Here is a 21,998-nt window from a genome sequence, read left to right on the forward strand (position 1 = left end):
CTATGGACTCAAGGTAATCTTCATGGCATGATTGTATATGAATACAAAGGCATGATATCCATTATAGCTGGCATTAAAGGGGCAGAAACACAAATATTGTGGTGAAAGCAACACACAAGCTAAAGAGGATCACAAGAAGTGGCTGTTGCCAATAGGTGGCAGACAATTGCCTGCTCATCTGCTTCTTTGTTTTCCATGTTCCATGCAAGATTTCACTTTGTGCATCACAAAACGATCTTTTCTTGTTGGTAAGGCTTGTAAGGAGCTAATAGAAATGTTGTTTTTTGAACATCTCACTCCTCAGTCTGGAGCTAACCCACACTGTGAGTGGATAGTTTTTCTGAGTTTTCACCTAGTGTTCTATACTGTGGCATCCAAGCATCCTTCAACCTACTCACAGGAAAGTGATTTCAAGAAATCAAGGAAGACTGTGACCTTTGAAAAGAAGTTGGAAGTGTTAGAACTTAGATTGCTATGCTAGGAGAGAAAAGACCTTGGTGATTGTCTGTGCGATGGACTGAGGGAGAGTACGTTGCCTACCATCAGAGTTAATAAGATGAGAATGTGTGTTTTTATTATATCTGTGACATAGTAATGTATTGATAGTTTTTAAGGTTTAAGTAACAAAATCCCAAAAATAGGCAGACTTTCCTAGCGGCCAAGAACATAACACCCTATTACCGTTGTTTTTTCTTTGGGAAAATTATGTTTGAATAACGTGATTTTGAATAATGTTACATCTCCAGGTACATAATCAAAAGTTGACAATTCACATTTTATTATCTTTACATAATTGCTTCCATTTACACTGTAATGTATTTTCTGATGAACCTAACCAGTGTATGCTACTATTTTATTGAAAAGCACATAAAACACTAGAGCCAAAATAGTCATGTGTAGAGGTAGATTCAGGCTGTGGTGGTGGTGGTGGTGTGTGGGGGAGGTAAGGATTTTTTTTTTTTTTTTTTTAATGTCTATAAGGGGAAATTTGGCCAAGGATAATAATTATGATTAAACAAAAAGAGGCCCACTTAAATGCCAGTTCCAGAGTAGATCCAAGAGAGTTAGCCAAAAGAATGAAACCTCTTTCTTAAAAGAATTCAGGTCATAGGAAGATAGAAATATAAAAGCAGATAAGGAGTTCCAGAGTTAACATGGTTGTGTGTTGTGGCAGGCCATCATCCTCATCCTGGAGGGGGAACACTCTGCTGAGGTGAAGGAACAAGCTCTCTGCATCCTGGCAAACATTGCTGATGGGGACATTGCCAAGTCTGCCATTATGTCTAATGAAGATGTCCTAAAAAAACTCATGAATTATATGGTAAGTGGCAACTCCTGTGTATGATTTGTACATGTGATACTGGCGGATCTTTATCGTTCCTAGCAATCTTATTCCTGTGTGTGTGTGTGTGTGTGTGTGTGTGTGTGTGTGTGTGTGTGTGTGTGTATTTATCTAGTTGTACTTACCTAGTCGTTTGTACAAAGTTTGAGCGGGGCTCATAGTGTCCTGTATCCATTTATCCAATTTTTCCTTAAAGTTATGCACTTTATATGCTGTAACAACTTCATTATTCATTGCATTCCACTTCTTCACCATTCTGTGTGGAAAACTGTATTTTCTAATATCATTCACACACTGCCTTATCCTGATTTTCTTTACATGACCCCTTGTCCTTCCATCTTCTTCTGTCACCAGCACCAGGTCTTCCTTGCTTATATTTTCAATACCATTGACTATCTTGTACATTGTTATTAGATCACCTCATTCTCTTCTATCTTGGAAGGTTGGTAGTCCCATTTCCTTCATCCGCTCTTCATATGTTAGGTCCTTTAGTTCCGGTACCATCTTTGTAGCAATCTTCTGTATCCGTTCTAATCTTCTTATATCTTTTATAGAGTTTGGAGACCACACCACAGCTGCATATTCCAAGTTTGGCCATATCATGCTTGTGATGATTTTCTTTCATCATGTCTTTGTCCATAAATTGAAATACCACTCTTATATTAGTCAACATTTTATATGATACACCAAATATTTTGCTTATATGTTTTTCAGGGTTCAGATTTTCCTGTATAATCACTCCCAGATCTTTTTCCTCTTTAGTCTTCATTATTTGTTCCTCTCCCATCAAGTAGTCCCATACCAGTCTTCTTTTGCTCTTTCCTAGTTCCATTACGTGACATTTCTTGGCATTGAACTCCAATTTCCACTTCTTACTCCACTCATAGATCTTGTTTATATCATCTTGTAACAGCAAACAGTCCTCCTGGGTCTTGATAACTCTTAGCAGCTTTGCATCATCAGCATATAGATTAATGTAACTGTTAATCCCATTGTGAATGTCATTTACATAAATCTGAAACATAATGGGGGCCAACACTGACCCCTGTGGCATTCTGCTTGTTACTTTGTCCGAAGATAAGTATGTATCTCTGATCATGGTTCTCATCGCCCGGTCCTTCAAATAATCCCTTATCCACTCTAACAAAGTTCCTTGCAGTCCTCCTATGCTCTCTAGTTTCCAAAGAAGTCTTCCATGAGGAACTTTATCAAAAGCCTTTTTTATGTCCAGGTATACTGTATCCACCCATCCATCTCTGTTATCCATTCCTTCTATTACCCCGAGTAGAAGCTTTATAAATTTGACACATGACCGTCCCGTCCTGAACCCAAATTGTCTGTTTGTTATGACTTGTTCTTCTTCCAGATGTTTAACCCATTTTTCTTTGATAATTATTTCACACAACTTTCCCATAATGTTTGTAAGTGACACTGGTCTGTAATTTAATGGCTGAGTTGCCCTGAGTTGTCCCTTTAAATATCGGTATTATGTTGGCTCTTCCATTCTAGTGGAACTTTCCCTTCATTTAGTGAACTTGTAATTATATCCCAAATTGGATCCAGTAGTTGCTCTTTACATTCTTTTAGCACCCAGCCTGAAACACCATCCGGCCCCATTGCTTTTCTGACATCCAAATTATCCAGTGAGCTAATATCTTCTTTGTGCACTGTGATTTCCTGTAATCTTTGGCAATGCAATGGCCTATTTGGTCCTGTAAGATCTTCTTCTGCAGTTAATACTGTTTTGAAGCTCTCATTCATTATTTCACACATTTCCCTTCTCTGGTATGTTTTCCCTCCTTTAATTATTTTTTGCATTGTTTCCTTGTTCTTTATTTTGCCATTTATGAATTGTAGAAAATCTTGGGTTCATCTTTGCTTTTACTCACCACATCTTTGTCAAAGTTTCTTTCTTCCTCTCTCCGTACTCTAATATATTCATTTCTCGCATCCTTATACTACTGTTTGTTATTGTCATTTCTCTGCTTTATGAGTTTCTTCCAAGCTTTATCTTTTGCCTTTTTCACATCTGTGCATCTAGCATTGTACCAAGCTTGAATTTTTTTTTTAACTCTATAAAAAGATACGTATTTCCTTACTCCTTCATTATATTTTTGTAAGAATATTTCATATTTTCCTTGTATTGTCCTTTTGTACATAATGTTTCTCCATTCAATGTCAGCAAAAAAAGTTCCCTTAATTTTTCAAAATCTGCTCTCGCATAATTTAATATCTCTTTTTTGTAGTTATCTCTGTAACTTATCCCATTCTCCTCCTGTAATTCCAGCTCTAATGTCACATGATCACTTCTTCCCATTGGACTGAGGTATTGTATGCTGGGAGGGGGCTCTGGTTTCTTTGTGAATACTAGGTCAAGTAACAATGGTTCTTCTTCCCCCTGTACAGGCAACCCATGTTTAACGAAGGTTCACACAACAAAATTTTGCTATAACGAAGGTTTAATTTTACTACCATCTGCTCGTTTAATGAACACCAAACTTGCTTTAACGAAGTTTTATCCAGGTAATTTTTTTCCAAATTTGGAAGCCCCACCGTATCATGCAAGCTGACAGGCTTTTGAATACATCAGGAGCTGCTGGTACTAAGGCCTGCCTCAGGAGAAATCCTGAGACACCTATAGAATAAAGATCAAGATCAAGCCTCTCGTGGACAACACAGGCGCTGCCGATACAAAGGCCTGACTCAGAAGAAATTCTGCGTCACCTGTAGCATCAAGATCAAGATCAAGATCACACGCACCACTCACTGCTCAGTCAAAACATAACAGCGTCACCAGCAGCTCATCTTTCCTAGTTCAACTTACCACCAAAACACCCTGCAATGTGGCCTAACGTTCCTAAGAAGACCAGGAAGTGTCTTACTCTTGAAGTGAAGCTGGGTATTATTCACAGACAAGAGAGAGGCCAGAAAACTAATAACATTGCTTGCCACCATCTTGACTCCATCTACTGTCTACTATTTTCAAGTCAGCAGACTCTATTAAGAAAGCTGGTGAGACCGTATCTTCCTTGCAAGCTAAAAGAACCACCTGAACTCGTGAATCTACAATGGATAAAATGGAAAGCCTTGTGGAAATGTGGTACATAAGTTTTGTATGCGGTACCATGATGCGCACTTTGTTTACATTCCACAGGTTGCCGGTTAGTGTCTTTCCCGTTTCACTCTCCCTCTCTTCATAAAGTTAAGATCATCAACATTATAAAGTTACATACATACATACATTAGTGTACATTATAATGACTTAAATTAAACAACCTAAATGTTTAACTTCATAATTTTTACTTTCATTTAACCTTTTACTGTACTATGATGCACTCTCGCTTTGCTTACTCTCAATGGAAATTCGAATCAGGGGTTAAACTTGTTATAATCGGTTCGCTTAACGAAGTTTCGCTTAACGAAGTGTTTTTAGGAACGTAACCCCTTCGTTAAACGGGGGTTGCCTGTACCTTGTTGACTCCTCCACCCACTGGTCCATACCATAGTGAACTGTAACACTCTTCGCTCTACTGTCCAGCATTATCCATTACTTCCATCTCTCTGTAGTTTTTTTTTACAATTAAAGTCTCCAACTAATGGTATTCTTCCATCTTTTCTCAACATATTATCTATAGTCCTGCTTGTCTAAGAATGTGGATTGGGTGCGGCCCCCATGGGAAATAGCGGGAGTACAGCGCTGCTGCCATACCTTTAATCCCTCGTTGGCTAACCCCCCTCTCCCTCTTCCTCCCTCTCTCTTACCCCTCCCTTTTCCTTCCCCTCTCTTTCTTCCTGGTCAAGGACACCGCAGCTGACCTCCCATCACCTGTATGGATGGCGGGCGTGATTGGTGTTGCTGCCGTGAGGATTTGAATGTAGTTTTTTTCTTACTTATGTCAACTTTCCTTCACGATATAATCTAATTATAACTATGGAACTATTTACCCATCCCAAACTGCAAGGAAACCTCTTTATAAGTATATTATTTTTTGTTTAGCAACACTGTAAAATATGTATGCCACGTTTCTTGCCAGGCTTATGAATATATTATCAATAATAAGTTTACTGTTCTCTCATACGTTGTAATACTAAGGTTAAATGCGTATGTATATTTGCTGACCATATTTGCTAAAGTTTTACTAATATTAGAACTCTGCTGCATCACTGGCTATGAGACATGCTTCACCACTGTACAGCGGGAATTCCCCAACACAGCCGCACCCAATCCACAGTGTTGGAGGAGCAGGACTATAAGCACTTAATCATCTCTCTTTCCATGTCTTTATGTTCCTCAGTTCCCCATGTATTTGCCTTAGGTGGCACATTATGTAACAATGATTTTCCTTTATCCCAATTCCTTTTTGATTGTTACTCCCATTACTTTCACTTTGCCCTCACCATATTGCACATCCTCCACACATATATTATCACAAACCATTATTAGCACTCCTCCTTCTTTACCCTTCCTGTCTCTTCTCCAGCTATTATATCCTTCTTCCTTAAAATTAACATGGATCTCCACTCATAGTGTTGTTTCAGCAATGCACATTACATCCAGGTTTTTCTCTTTCAAATAATCCTTAACTTCCAAAACGCTGAATAATAACCCATCTATATTAGTATAAGTCACTCTTAATTTCTTGCCTCCTCCACGACCTCTTCCTTCTTCCGTAGATACCACTTCTTTAGTCTCATATCCAGAACCCTCCAGTAGAAAATCTTTTTTTTGATCTGTCCTTTTCTTATTTTTTTCCTTAGCTTCATTTCTTAGCACTTTCTCCTTTTCCCTCTCCTCTAGGTTCATATCTCTTGTTATCCAAATATCTTTATGTTCAGCTTCCTTTTCCTTGTCATAATTTCCTCCACTGCCACTTGTGATCTCATTCTCACTTTCATTGGTCTCTTACCCCCTCACTAAATCTTCCCAACCTAATCACTTCCTCCACCTCCTGTTCCAGCTCCTGTGTGCTGTCCTGGACCTGTTTGATGATAGTTTTGGCCAATTCTCTCTCCACGTGCTCTCGTGAACTTGTTTGGTTTTTTTTTTCCTTCATCCCAAAGATTACAAAGCATTTCGTCTTATCCACTCTACCACGTACTAAATTTTCTTTCTCCTTAATTACTTGTATTACAGCGATTTTTTTTTTTTTTTTTTTTTTTTTCCTCTTGAATTTGCCTCTTTACTACCTCTGAAAATTTAACTTTTTCTTCTTCTTGTTCTTGATTCCATGCATTTTGTAGTTCCTTCAGCTTGTTTTCACTCAATCCACCTTCCGCTCTGTCCTCAATCGTATTCTGTACTTTTCTCTATAGGCTCCTTAAGGAGTTTTCATAATCGTGACATGTAGCCTTTAATATATCATTTTGTTTCTTTATCTCCTATACCTCCTCCTTTAATCCCAGATTCCACGTCTCAACACATCTTTGTGGGAAACTATATTTTTTAACATCTCTCAGACATCTTCCCTTTCTCATCTTTTTACTATGCGATTTTATTCACTTGGTCTATTCCGTTGATCAATTTATAATCTTGTATCAGATCTCCTCTCTCCCTTCTCTGTTCCAGTGTTGGTAGATCCATAGCCTTTAGGCTCTCCTCATATGTCATCCCTTCAAATTGTGGAACCATTCTTGTAGCCATTTTTTGTAGTCTCTCCAACTTCCTTATGTGTTTCTTTTTATGAGGGGTCCACATTACTCCTGCATATTCCAATCTGGGTCTTATTATAGTACTTATCAATTTCTTCATCATTTCTTTGTCCATGTAGTGAAATGCTAATCCAATATTTCTTAGCAAATTATATGTCTCTGAAAATTCTATCAATATGGCTTACCGGTTGATTGTTTTCTTCCATCGTCACTCCTAAGTCCTTTTCCTTTTTTACTTTCTCCAGTTCTACTCCATCTCCCATCTTATAGATTCCCATGGGTCATCTTTCACTCTTTCCCATTTCCATGACATGGCTCTTGTCCACATTGAATTCCATTTCCTACTTTTTACTCCATTCCCAGATCTTATTTAGGTCTTCCTGCAGTATTTCACAATCCTCTCTTTGCTTTATAACTCTGCACAGTTTCATATCATTCACAAACAGATTTATGTAGCTGTTCACTCCTTCTGGGATGTCGTTTATATATATAAGGAAAAGTATTGGTGCTAATACTGACCCCTGCGGCACTCCGCTTTCTGCTGCTCTCCACTTGGACTTCATATCTTATTTTTCTCCCCCTCAAATAATTTTCCATCCATCTTAATGTGCTTCCATTTAAGCCACCCTCCTCTAACTTCCACAGTAATCTTGCATGTGGCACTTTGTCAAAACGCCTTTTATAAATCCAAATAAATGCGGTCAATCCATCCCTCTCTCTCTCTTGTACTCTATCAACTATTCTAGAGTAGAAACTCAATAAATTAGTTACACAAGACCGTCTTTTTCTAAAACCAAATTGGCTATTTGATATTAATTTGTTGTCTTCAAGGAATTTGATCCATTGTTTTTTTATTATTCTTTCACACATCTTGCATATTACACTAGTTAGTGATACTGGTCTGTAATTTAAAGGTTCTTCCTTCCTTCCACTCTTATATATGGGAACCACCTCAGCTCTTTTCCATTCTACTGGTACTGTTCCATTTTCTATTGAGCATTTTATGATGTTGTATATAGGACTTGCTAGTTCTTCCCTACATTCTTTCAGTATTCTGCCTGAGACTTCATCCGGTCCTATTGCCTTCCTTTCATCCAATTCCTTCATTAACTCTTTTATTTCAAGCTTGTGTGTGTGTGTATTTACCTAGTTGTAGTTTTACAGGGCTTGGGTTTTATGCTCGTGTGGCCCTGTCTCCATATCTACACTTATCCAATCTTACTTTAAAAGTATGCACACTCGTTGCAGACACTACTTCTTCATTTAAACTGTTCCACGTCTTAACACATCTTTGCAGGAAACTATATTTTTTAACATCTCTCAGACATCTTCCCTTTCTCAGCTTTTTAGTATGTGATCTTGTGCTTCGAATGTCATATTCTTCTCTCAGGATCAGTTTCTCATTATCCACTTGGTCCATTTCGTTGATCAATTTATAAACTTGTATCAGATCTCCTCTCTCCCTTCTTTGTTCCAGTGTTGGTAGATCCATAGCCTTTATTTTAGTCTCTCCTCTTATGTCATCCCTTCAAATTCTGGAACTATTCTTGTAGCCTTTTTTTGTAGTCTCTCCAACTTCCTTATGTTTCTTTTTATGATTAGTCCACACTACTCCTGCATATTCCAATCTGGGTCTTATTATAGTACTTATCAATTTCTTCATCATTTCTTTGTCCATGTAGTGAAATGCTACTCCAATATTCCTTAGCAAATTATATGTTTCTAAAAAAATTCTATCAATGTGGCTTACCAGTTGATTGTTTTCTTCCATTGTCACTCCTAAGTCCTTTTCCTTTTTTACTTTCTCCAGTTATGTGTGTGTGTGTGTGTGTGTTGTGTGTGTGTGTGTGTGTGTGTGTGTGTGTGTGTGTGTGTGTGTGTGTGTGTGTGTCTTGTCTTGTCTTTTTTCTTATAACCTTACCTGTGTAATCATCAGCATTTACTGCTTTTTTAAGTAATAATGTAATGGAGGAGGAGGTGAAAAGAAACACAGGTGCAGAGAGGTGAATTTATTACTGACTAGTTTTGCTGTATGGTTCTTCAGGGGAACTGAAGAAGCTTACAGCAAAACTAGTCAGGAATAGTCTCACCTTGCTGCACCTGTGGTTTTTTTCACCTTCTCTTCCAACTTGTCTGAATGTCAACATAATAAATTCAGTATCATTCTATAGTGAAGGGATATATATGATGTAAATTTGTACAAAAGTTTTGAATGTATGTTAAATATGAATAAGTGTTCATGTATTTCTGGTCATTGTAGGAAGTGGTGACCTGACGCACATTCCCCTTAAGAGGTATTAATTAACATTGAAAGCTAAAAGTTGCTCTCAAAGTAAAAATTACCATCAAAGCTGCTCTTATAAGTAATTTGTAAAATGACTCAAAGTTGCAAGTTTGCTCTTAGAAGTGCTCTCATAGCCAAAGGAATGAGATAAATGTCTTAAAACTTGCCTCTTAAATGAGTTCAAGTCATAGGAAGAGGAAATACAGAAGCAGGTAGGGAGTTTCATTGACCAGAGAAAGGGATAAATGGTTGAGAGTACTGGTTAATTCTTGCTTTAGAGAGAAAGAAGAAAGTTTAGTGCAGCAAGTCCTCATCAAAACAGAGTAGAACCCTCTTCCATGGCTCAGTGTTGTGTCCCCTACAGGTGATACCCAACGTGAAGCTCCAGATTGCTGCCACCTTCTGCATCAGCAACCTCATCTGGAACGTGGAGGAGGGTGCAACGGAGCGGCAAAACAAGCTAAGGGAGATGGGTGTATACAAGCTGCTCCAGAACCTCATGACCACCACCGACACAGGACTCTTTGACAAGTGAGTGTGTGTGTGTGTGTGTGTGTGTGTGTGTGTGTGTGTGTGTGTGTGTGTGTGTGTAATTCACTGTTTGATCTGCTGCAGTCTCTGACGAGACAGCCAGACGTTACCCTACGGAATGAGCTCAGAGCTCATTGTTTCCGATCTTTGGATAGGCCTGGGACCAGGCACACACCACACACCGGGACAACAAGGTCACAACTCCTCGATTTACATCCTGTACCTACTCACTGCTAGGTGAACAGGGGCTACGTGAAAGAGACACACCAAATATCTCCACCCGGCAAATCGAACCCGGTCATCTGGCTTTGCCAGCGCTCTAACCACTGAGCTACCGGATGTGTGTGTGTGTGTGTGTGTGTGTGTGTGTGTGTGTGTGTGTGTGTGTGTGTCTGTCTGTCTGTCTGTCTGTCTGTCTGTCTGTCTGTCTGTCTGTCTGTCTGTCTGTCTGTCTGTCTGTCTGTCTGTCTGTGTGTGTGTATTCACCTAGTTGTATTCACCTAGTTGTAATTTTACAGGGCCTGGGTATCATACTCGTGTGGCCCGTCTCCATATCTACACACATCCAACTTTCCTTTAAAATTATGCACACTCCTCGCTGACACCACCTCCTCACTCAAACCATTCCACACCTCCACACATCTTTGTGGGAAACTATATTTCTTCACATCCTTCAAGCATATTCCCTTGGCTATCTTTTACTATGCGATCTTGTAGTTCTATTTAAGTTTTCCTCTCTCAACATCATTTGCTCATTATCCACTTCATCCAGTCCGTTCAACAGTTTATAAACCTGTATTAAATCTCCTCTTTCTCTTCTTTGTTCCAAGGTAAGCAAATTCATTTCTTTTAATCTCTCCTCATAGGTCATTTCTGCCAATTCCGGAACCATTTTTGTTGCCATTCTCTGCAATCTCTCCAACTTCCTTATATGCTTCTTTTTATAAGGGGACCAAACCACTCCAGCATATTCCAATCTTGGTCTAATTACCGTACTAATTAATTTCTTCATCATATCTTTATCCATATAATGGAAGGCTAATCCAATATTTTTATCAAATTATACGTTTCTCCAAACATCTTATCAATATGAGCCTCAAACTGCCCATGGTCTTGTATTATCACTCCCAAATCCTTTTCCTTTTCCACCTTTTTCAACACTACTTCTTCACCCATCTTATATGACCCTCTTGGCCGTCTTCCACTCTTCCCATCTCCATCACATGACTTTTGCTCAGATTAAATTCCATTTGCCACCTCTTGCTCCACTCCCAAATCTTATCCAGGTCTGCCTGTAAAATTTCACAATCTTCTTCACTCTTCACACACCTACACAACTTCGCATCATCCGCAAACAAATTAATATAACTGTTTACTCCTCTGGCATGTCATTAATATATACAAGGAAAAGTATTGGTGCCAGCACTGAGCCTTGTGGGACTCCACTCTCCACCACCAACCAGTCCGACTTTGCATCCCTTATTACCGTTCTCATCTCCCTCCATCTCAAGTAGTTTTCCATCCACTTTAACACTTTTCCTTTCAGTCCTCCATAAATCTCTAATTTCCATAACAGTCTCATGTGAGGTACCTTGTCAAAAGCTTTCTTTAAATCCAAATATACACAGTCCATCCATCCTCTCTCTCTTGTATTTTGTCAACCACTCTTGAATAAAAGCTCAGTAGATTTGTTACACATGACCTCCCTTTCCTGAAGCCAAATTGATGATCCGATAATAACTTATGATCCTCCAGGAACCGTATCCAATATTTCTTTATCACCCTCTCACAAATCTTACCGACCACACTTGTTAGAGACACAGGTCTATAGTTAAGAGGCTCTTCCTTACTGCCTCCCTTATAAATGGGCACCACTTCAGCTCTCTTCCACTCTACTGGTACTTCCCTGTTTCTAATGAACACCTTATAATATCATATAATGGATCAATCAATTCTTCTCTACACTCCTTCAATAATTTTCCTGAAACTTCATCTGGTCCCATCGCTTTATCATCTTTAAGTTCCTCCAACATTTTATATAACTCCTTTTAGGTATCTTAATGTCATCCATGTGCACATTTCCTTGTACATTCTGAGGCTTTACAAACATTGTTTCTTCAGTAAATACTTGCTGAAACCTATTATTTAGCAATTCCGCTATATTCTTAGGGTCATCTACTATCCCTTGCTCTCCTTTTAATCTTTCAATGGACTCTCTCTTTTAAGTTTACCATTTATGAACCTGTAAAACAATTTTGGATGTTCCTTACTCTTGTCTACAATATCTTTTCAAATTTTCTTTCTTCCTCCTCCTTACCCTCACATACTCATTTCTCGCCACTCTATAATTCTCCTTATTTAGTATATTCCTGCTCTTTTCCATCTTTTCCAAGCCACATCTCTCTTTTCTTTAGCCTTAACACAAGTTGCATTAAACCAATCCTTTCTTCCTTCCTCTCTCGGTTTATACTTTGGTACAAATTTCATAACTCCTTCTTTATAATATTTCATAAAAATCTCATATTTCTTTTGCACTTCTCTGATTTGTAACATCTCCCAATCTAATTTTCTGAAATAATTTTTCAAACTTTCTGTGTCCATCTTTCTATAATTCAATCTACCACTCCTGTATGTCTCGTCCTTCCTTCGCTGTGTTGTTGCTATCTGCATTTCCATAACCACATGATCACTCTTTCCCAAAGGACACTTGTATTGTATATCTCCACATAGGTACACTTCTCTTGTTAACACCAAATCCAGTCTAGCCGGTTCATCATCTCCTCTATATCTAGTATTTTCCTTCACCCTCTGTTCCATCATATTTTCCATCATTAGATTAAGAAATCTCTCTCCCATGCTTCCTCTCCAACACCACTTACTAGATTTTCCCAATCCACCTCCTTACAATTAAAATCTCCTACTAGTATCACCTTTCTTTTCCAGATAATACACTTTCCAAACTCTGTAAAGTATCCTTGATCATATTGTCGTATTCCTTAATGTCCAAGAATTTGTTTTAGGAGGTACATAGGTCACCATGATTATTAATTCTTTTCCATCACTTTTTATCCTTATGCTTATCACTTCTGCGTTGTTCTTCCCATACCAAACCTTATCCACATTTATTTCTTTCTTCGTCATAATCATAACTCCTCCTCCACCTTTACTCTCTATCCTTTCTCCATATATTATATTTATTATCCAAATTTATCTTTGTTTTTTCATGCAATTTTGTCTCAGTCAAACACACTATATCAGGCTTCTCCACTATCATATAGTCTTGCAATTCCAATCTACTTGACAGTATCCCATCTATATTAGTATACATTACGGTCCACCCACTGCTCCCTCTAGGGGTTCCTCCGTATTCCTTCTTTCCACATACCACTTTCTGACTCTCTCTCCTATAACTCTCCAAAAACTTTTCTCTTTCCTCCTCAGACCGCTCATCATTTTTCCTTCTCGCCTCTTCCACCAATTCCTTATATCTTCTCCTCTCTTCCTCATTTCTATTCTTTCTCACAAACACCTCTTTACAACCTTCTATCTCTCTTAACTTTGATGTTCTATATAGGATATCCTCCAGATTGTTGTGACTTCAGTACTACTTTAATCGGTCTGCTCACTCCTCCTTATACGGACCCAGTCTATGGATCTCTTCCACTTCTTCTTGTAGGTCTTTTTTCATCATCATTTAGATTTTTGAACAGATCTCTTACCGTTTTAATTCTTCCTTAATTCTCTTAGGCTTATATGTTATATTTTGTTCTTTCATCCCAAATATTAACACACTCTTCTTCTTTTCTGCTATTTCCCTTATCAATGTTTCCTTATTCTTCATTACATTAACCAGTTCCTTGGACCTTTCTTTTTTGTCTTCCTTCAACTGATCTTTAATTATTTCTTGTAATCCAACCATCTCTGCTTCCCTCGACTCAGTCCATTGTGTTTTCTTCAGTTCCCATTCCCTTTCAAACCTTTCATTCTGCTCACTAATCATTTCCTTAAAGTCATCTTTCTCCTTTACTACTCTCCATTTTCTCCTCCAACCGTCTCTTGTATTTTTCAACCTCCACTCTCAAGTGTGCATTCTCATCCACCAATCGTTTTCATTTTCCTCCAGTCTCTTAACTCTTTCCTTCAAAGCCTTGCGAATTCTCTATCCTGCTCCTCCTCACTCCTCTGAACTTTTAATTCCTTCACCAACTCCTCAAATCTCTTCTCCAACATTACCAATCTACCTTGCAATGTTGCCCTTGTTGAAGATGGACTCATGCTTTGACTGGCCACTTTGGCTTTGCTCCTGGGCCTCATCAACATATTTTGAATTTGGTAATTTATTTCTTACCGGTCTATCCATTTTTTTACTCTTCCTGGGAGCATGTGGGTGTGTGGTCACTGGGGGCCAGGCCTGGTAGCTACGTGTGTGTGGTGGGATGCGTTGGTGGCTGCTATGGCTGGCCTTTGTGTGGTTCCCGCTCTGTCGTTTGGAGTGTGGAGGTTCTCACACCTCCGATCACTCCCATGTACACGCCACCAGGCTACGTTCACTCTGTACACTCGTTCACTCGCTCTGGTCGCCCCTCAATAGCAATAACTATTCTCACTCAAGCACATTGCTTAGCGTGTGGAGTGTTAGTTAGATGCTGCAGGAGGCACGTCCGCTCTCCACAGAGCGCGGAGTGTGTGTGTGTCTGGGTGTGGGTGTGTGCATGGGTCAGTATAGCCCACCACCACAACTGTTTTCACCACCACCACTGCTAAAAGTGTGTGTGTGTGTGTGTGTGTGTGTGTGTGTGTGTGTGTGTGTGTGTGTGTGTGTGTGTGTATTCACCTAGTTGTAATTTTTACAGGGCCTGGGTATTATACTCGTGTGGCCCCGTCTCCATATCTACACACATCCAACTTTCCTTTAAAACTATGCACACTCCTCTCTGACACCACCTCCTCACTCAGACTATTCCAGACCTCCACACATCTCTGTAGGAAACTATATTTCTTCACATCTTTCAAGCATATTCCCTTGGCTATCTTTTTACTATGCGATCTCGTAGTTCTATTTAAATTTTCCTCTCTCAACATCATTTGCTCATTATCCACTTCATCCAAACCGCTCAACAGTTTATAAACCTGTATTAAATCTCTTTCTCTTCTTTGTTCCAAGGCAAGCAAATTCATTTCTTTTAATCTTTCCTCATAGGTCATTTCTGCCAATTCCAGAACCATTTTTGTTGCCATTCTCTGCAATCTCTCCAACTTCCTTATATGCTTCTTTTTATAATGGGACCACACCACCCAGCATATTCCAATCTTGGTCTAATCATAGTACTAATTAATTTCTTCATCATATCTTTATCCATATAATGAAAGGCTAATCCAATATTTCTAATCAAATCATATATTTCTCCAAACATCTTGTCAATAAGAGCCTCAAACTGCCCATGGTCTTGTATTATCACTCCCAAATCCTTTTCCTTTTCCACCTTTCTCAACACTACTCTTCACCCATCTTATATAACCCTCTTGGGCGTCTTCCACTCTTCCCATCTCCATTACATGACTTTTGCTCAGATTAAATTCCATCTCCACCTCTTGCTCCACTCCCAAATCCTATCTAGATCTGCCTGTAAAATTTCACAATCTTCTTCACTCTTCACACACCTACACAATTTCGCATCATCCGCAAACAAATTAATATAACTGTTTACTCCCTCTGGCATATCATTAATATAGACAAGGAAAAGTATTGGTACCAGCACTGAACCTTGTGGGACTCCACTCTCCACCACCAACCAGTCCAACTTTGCATCCCTTATTACCATTCTCATCTCCCTCCATCCCAAATAGTTTTCCATCCATTTTAACAATTTTCCCTTCAGTCCTCCATAAATCTCTAATTTCCATAGCAGTCTCATGTGAGGTACCTTGTCAAAATCTTTTTCAAATCCAAATATACACAGTCCATCCATCCCTCTCTCTCTTGTATTTTGTTAACCACTCTCGAATAAAAGCTCAGTAGATTCGTTACACATGACCTCCCTTTCCTAGAACCAAATTGATGATCCGATAATAACTTATGATCCTCCAAGAACCGTATCCAATATTTCTTTATTACCCTCTCACAAATCTTACCGACCACACTTGTTTAAGACACAGGTCTATAGTCAAGAGGTTCTTCCTTACTGCCTCCCTTATAAATGGGCACCACTTCAGCTCTTTTCCACTCCACCGGTACTTCCCCCGTTTCTAATGAGCACCTTATAATGTCATATAATGGATCTATCAATTCTTCTCTACATTCCTTCAATAATTTACCTGAAACTTCATCTGGCCCCATCGCTTTATCATCTTTATGTTCCTCAAACATTTTGTATAACTCCTTTTTAGGTATCTTAATGTCATCCATGTGCACATTTCCTTCTACATTTTGAGGCTTTACAAACATTGTTTCTTTAGTAAATACTTGTTGAAACCTATTATTTAGCAATTCTGCAATATTCTTAGGGTCATCTACTATCCCTTGCTCTCCTTTTAATCTTTCAATGGACTCTCTCTTTTTAAGTTTACCTGTAAAACAATTTTGGATGTTCCTTACTCTTGTCTACAATATCTTTTTCAAATTTTCTTTCTTCCTCCCTCCTTACCCTCACATACTCATTTCTTGCCACTCTATAATTCTCCTTATTTAGTATATTCCTGTTCTTTTTCCATCTTTTCCAAGCCACATCTCTCTTTTCTTTAGCCTTAACACAAGTTGCATTAAACCAATCCTTTCTTCCTTCCTCTCTCGGTTTATACTTTGGTACAAATTTCATAACTCCTTCTTTATAATATTTCATAAAAATCTCATATTTTTTTTGCACTTCTCTGATTTGTAACATCTCCCAATCTAATTTTCTGAAATAATTTTTCAAATTTTCTGTGTCCATCTTTCTATAATTCAATCTATCACTCCTGTATGTCTCATCTCTCCTTCGCTGTGTTATTGCCATCTGCATTTCCATAACCACATGATCACTCTTCCCTAATGGACATTTATATTGTATATCCCCCACATAGGTACACTTCTCGTGTTAACACCAAATCCAGTCTAGCCGGTTCATCATCTCCTCTATATCTAGTATTTTCTTTCACCCTCTGTTCCATCATATTTTCATCATTAAATTAAGGAATCTCTCTCCCCATGCTTCCTCTCTAACACCACTTACTAGATTTTCCCAATCCACTTCTTTACAATTAAAATCTCCTACTAGTATCACCTTTCTTTTTCCAGATAATACACTTTCCAAACTCTGTAAAGTATCCTTGATCATATTGTCGTATTCCCTTAATGTCCAAGAATTTGTTTTAGAAGGTACTACATAGGTCACCATGATTATTAATTCTTTTCCATCACTTTTTAACTTTATGCTTATCACTTCTGCATTGTTCTTCCCATACCAAATCCACATTTATATCCTTCTTCATCATGATCATAACTCCTCCTCCACCTTTACCCTCTCTATCCTTTCTCCATATATTATATTTATTATCCAAATTTACCTTTGTTTTTTCATGTAATTTTGTATCTGTAAAACACACTATATCAGGCTTCTCCATCATCACATAGTCTTGCAATTCTAATCTACTTGACAGTATCCCATTTATATTAGTATACATTACGGTCCACCTACTGCTCCCTCTAGGGGTTCCTCTGCATTCCTTCTTTCCACATACCATTTTCTGACTTTCTCTCCTATAGCTCTCTAAAAAAAACTTTTCCTTTTCATCTTCAGATCGTTCATCATTTTTCCTTCTCGCCTCTTCCAACAATTCATTATATCTTCTCCTCTCTTCCTCATTTCTATTTTTTTTATGTACACCTCTTTGCAACCTTCTACCTCTCTTAATTTTGATGTTCTATATAAAATGTCCTCCGCAGCTTGTTGTGACTTCAGTACTACTTTAATCGGTCTGCTCACTCCCTCCTTATACGGACCCAGTCTATGGATCGCTTCCACTTCTTGTAGGTCTTTTTTTTCATCATCATTTAGATTTTTTAACAGATCTCTTACCGTTTTCAATTCTTCTTTAATTCTCTTAGGCTTATATGTTATATTTTGTTCTTTCATCCCAAATATTATCACACTCTTCTTTTTTTCTGCTATTTCTCTTATCAATGTTTCCCTGTTCTTCATAACATTAACCAGTTCCATAGACCTTTCTTTTTTGTCTTCATTCAACTGATCTTTAATTATTTCTTGTAATCCAACCATCTCTGCTTCCCTCGACTCAGTCCATTGTGTTTTCTTCAGTTCCCACTCTCTTTTAAACTTCTCACTTTGCTTACTAATCATTTCCTTAAAGTCATCTTTCTCCTTTACTACTCTCTCCATTTTCTCCTCCAACCGTCTCTTGTATATTTCAACCTCCACTCTCAAGTGTGCATTCTCATCCACCAATCGTTTTTCATTTTCCTCCAATCTCCTGACTCTTTCCTTCAAAGTCTTACGGAATTCTCTATCCTGCTCATCCTCACTCCTTTGAACTTTTAACTCCTTCACCAACTCCTCAAATTTCTTCTCTAATATTACCAATCTTCCTTGCATTGTTGCCCCTGTTGATGATGGACTCATATTTTGAATGTCTACTTTTGGTTTTGCTCCCTGGGCCTCCTCGGCATATTTTGAATTTGGGAACTTATTTCTTACAGGTCTATCCATTTCACTCTTCCTAGGAGCGTGTGGGTGTGTGGTGGGGTGCACTGGCGGCCAGGCCTGGTAGCTTGAGTGTGTGTGTGTGTGTGTGTGTGTGTGTGTGTGTGTGTGTGTGTGTGTGTGTGTGTGTGTGTGTGTGTGTGTATTTTCTAATAATTGAATGACATTAGGAAGGGTGTATGGAAGGCAGTCCCAAATGCCTTCAAAACATACATAAACTGTCCCACAATGCTCTCAAAACATGCCAATCTGTTAAAATGCCTTTAAAACATGTCAAACTGTCTTAAAATGTTCTCAAAACATACCAAATTGTGTTGAAATACCTTTAAAACATGTCAAACTGTCTTAAAATGTCCTCAAAACATAGTAAACCATGTTAAAATGCTTTTAAAACATGTCAAACTGTTCTAAAATATTCTCGAAGCATGCCAAATTCTTTAAAAATGCCTTTAAAACATGTCAAACTGACTTAAATATCTTAAAAGAAGCCAAACAGTTAAAATGCCTTTAAAACATGTCAAACTGGCTTAAAATGTTCTCAAAACACGCCAAATTGTGTTGAAATGACTTAAAAACATGGGAAACTGTCTTAAAATGTTCCCAAAACACACCAAACTCTGTTGAAATGCCTTTAAAACATGTCAAGCTGTCTGAAAATGTGCTCAAAGCAAGCCAAACTGTGTTAAAATTTAACACTAAGGAACAAACTGTCTACAACTGTAAAGCTATCAAAAGCTGTCCAATTGTAGAAGGAAAATAAGGACCAATAAAGATGTAATGAAGCACACACCTCAATGACTGACTGGCTGGCTGGCTGGCTGGCTGGCTGGCTGGCAATATCCAAAAAACAGATAAAATAATAGCACTGGGGCAAGGCAAGTGAGTGAGGCACCAACCTGCCAGACCAGGAACACAGCGACAATCCAACACCAAAACAAACTACCACTTAGGCACTTACCAATTACACATCATCCAGAAATGAGTGAAAGGTAAGATTTAAAAGCAAATAAAAGTTAGGCAATGAACATTTTAAAATCCAGTAAAATTAATAAAAGCACCAATAGAAAACAAGGCAGGACTGCCGTGTATGCTCTCAGAGAGGGAGAGCGGAGAGACCCACACACACGTTCACCTCCTTCCGTGGTCAGGCTGTGTGTGTGTGTGTGTGTGTGTGTGTGTGTGTGTGTGTGTGTGTGTGTGTGTGTGTGTGTGTGTGTGTGTGTGTGTGTGTGTGTGTGTGTGTGTGTGTGTATTTACCTAGTTGTATTTACCTAGTTGTAGTTTTACAGGGCCTGGGCTTTATGCTCGTGTGGCCCCGTCTCCATATCTACACTTATCCAATCTTACTTTAAAAGTGTGCACACTCGTTGCAGACACCACTTCCTCATCTAAACTGTTCCACGTCTCAACACATCTCTGCGGGAAACTATATTTTTAATATCTCTCAGACATCTTCCTTTCTCAGCTTTTTACTATGCGATCTTGTGCTTGGATGTCATATTCTTCTCTCAGGATCAGTTTCTCATTATCCACTTGGTCCATTCCGTTGATCAATTTATAAACTTGTATCAGGTCTCCTCTCTCCCTTCTTTGTTCCAGGGTTGGTAGATCCATAGCCTTTAGTCTCTCCTCATATGTCATCCCTTCAAATTCTGGAACCATTCTTGTAGCCATTTTTGTAGCCTCTCCAATTTCCTTATGTGTTTCTTTTATGAGGGTCCACACTACTCCTGCATATTCCAATCTGGGTCTTATTATAGTACTTATCAATTTCTTCATCATTTCTTTGTCCATGTAGTGAAATGCTACTCCAATATTCCTTAGCAAATTATATGTTTCTCTAAAAATTCTATCAATATGGCTTACTGGTTGATTGTTTTCTTCCATCGTCACTCCTAAGTCCTTTTCCTTTTGACTTTCTCCAGTTCTACTCCATCTCCCATCTTATAGATTCCCACAGGTCGTCTTTCACTCTTTCCCATTTCCATGACATGGCTTTTGTTCACATTGAATTCCATTTCCCAATTCTTACTCCATTCCCAGATCTTATTTAGGTCTTCTTGCAGTATTTCACAATCCTCCTTTTGCTCTATAACTCTGCACAGTTTCGTATCATCCGCAAACAAATTTATGTAGCTGTTCACTCCTTCTGGCATGTCGTTAATATAAATGAGGAAAAGTATTGGTGCCAATACTGACCCCTGTGGCACTCCGCTTTCTACTGTTCTCCACTTTGACCTTATATCTTTAACTACTGTCCTTATTTCTCTCCCCCTCAAATAATTTTCTATCCATCTCAATGTACTTCCTTTTAAGCCACCTTTCTCCTCTAACTTCCACAGTAATCTTGCATGTGGCACTTTGTCAAACGCCTTTTTTAAATCCAAATAAATGCAGTCAACCCATCCCTCTCTTTCTTGTACTCTATCAACTATTCTAGAATAGAAACTCAATAAATTAGTTACACAAGACCGTCCTTTTCTAAAACCAAATTGGCTATTTGATATTAATTTGTTGTCTTCAAGGAACTCAATCCATTGTTTCTTTATTATTCTTTCACACATCTTGCATATTACACTAGTTAGTGATACCGGTCTGTAATTTAAAGGTTCTTCCTTCCTTCCGCTCTTATATATGGGAACCACCTCAGCTCTTTTCCATTCTACTGGTACTGTTCCATTTTCTATTGAGCATTTTATGATGTTGTATATAGGACTTGCTAGTTCTTCCCTACATTCTTTCAGTATTCTGCCTGAGACTTCATCCGGTCCCATTGCCTTCTCTTCATCCAGTTCCTTCATTAACTCTTTTATTTCAAGCTTGGTTACTTTAATCTCTTTCATATAGATTGTCTCTCTATTACTCTGTGGCCTCTCAAATTTGGATTCTTTAGTAAAGACCTCCTGGAATTTTTTATTTAATAGTTCTGCCATACTTTTTGGGTCTTCCACCATCCCGTTCTCTCCTTTTAACCTTTCTATTGTTTCTTTTTGCCTAATTTTTCCATTTATGAATCTATAGAACAATTTTGGTTGCTCCTTACATTTTTCGACAATGTCTTTTTCGAAGTTCTTTTCCTCTTCCTTCCTCACCATAACATATTCATTTCTTGCTGCTTTGAAGATTTCCTTATTTGCTGGAGTCCTATTTCTCCTCCACCTTTTCCATGCTCCATCTCTTTTCTCCTTTGCCTTGGCACACCTTGCATTAAACCAATCTTTCTTTCCTTCTTCTTTAGGTCTATATTTTGGGACATATTTCCTGACTCCTGTTTTGTATATTTCCAAAAATAAGTTATATTTGTCTTGCATTGTCTCTGAGTTTTCCATCTCCTCCCAGTCTACGTTTTTAAAATGTGTGTGTGTGTGTGTGTGTGTGTGTGTGTGTGTGTTGTGTGTGTGTGGTAGTTTTAACTAAGATCTATGCATTTGCTTTTAACTTTGGTTTCCCTGTCTGTGCTGATTTTGGAAAGGATTTAAATGTCCTATTTTTATTT

The 21,998-nt window shown here is 38.4% G+C and overlaps 1 protein-coding gene across 3 annotated transcripts in view; it reads left to right on the forward strand.

Annotated features, from left to right (window-relative positions):
- Nucleotides 1-21,998, forward strand: part of LOC123513402 (armadillo repeat-containing protein 8-like) — a 64,777-nt gene that overhangs the window by 40,382 nt on the left and 2,397 nt on the right. For all 3 annotated transcript variants that reach the window (XM_045270545.1, XM_045270546.1, XM_045270547.1), the window contains 2 exons: nucleotides 1,175-1,321; nucleotides 9,640-9,806. In XM_045270545.1, the coding sequence (XP_045126480.1) occupies nucleotides 1,175-1,321; nucleotides 9,640-9,806 (314 nt within the window). The remainder of the gene's footprint in view (nucleotides 1-1,174; nucleotides 1,322-9,639; nucleotides 9,807-21,998) is intronic.

The sequence above is a fragment of the Portunus trituberculatus genome, chromosome 36 (assembly GCF_017591435.1).
Source record: "Portunus trituberculatus isolate SZX2019 chromosome 36, ASM1759143v1, whole genome shotgun sequence".
In the NCBI taxonomy this organism is placed as follows: Eukaryota; Metazoa; Arthropoda; class Malacostraca; order Decapoda; family Portunidae; genus Portunus; species Portunus trituberculatus.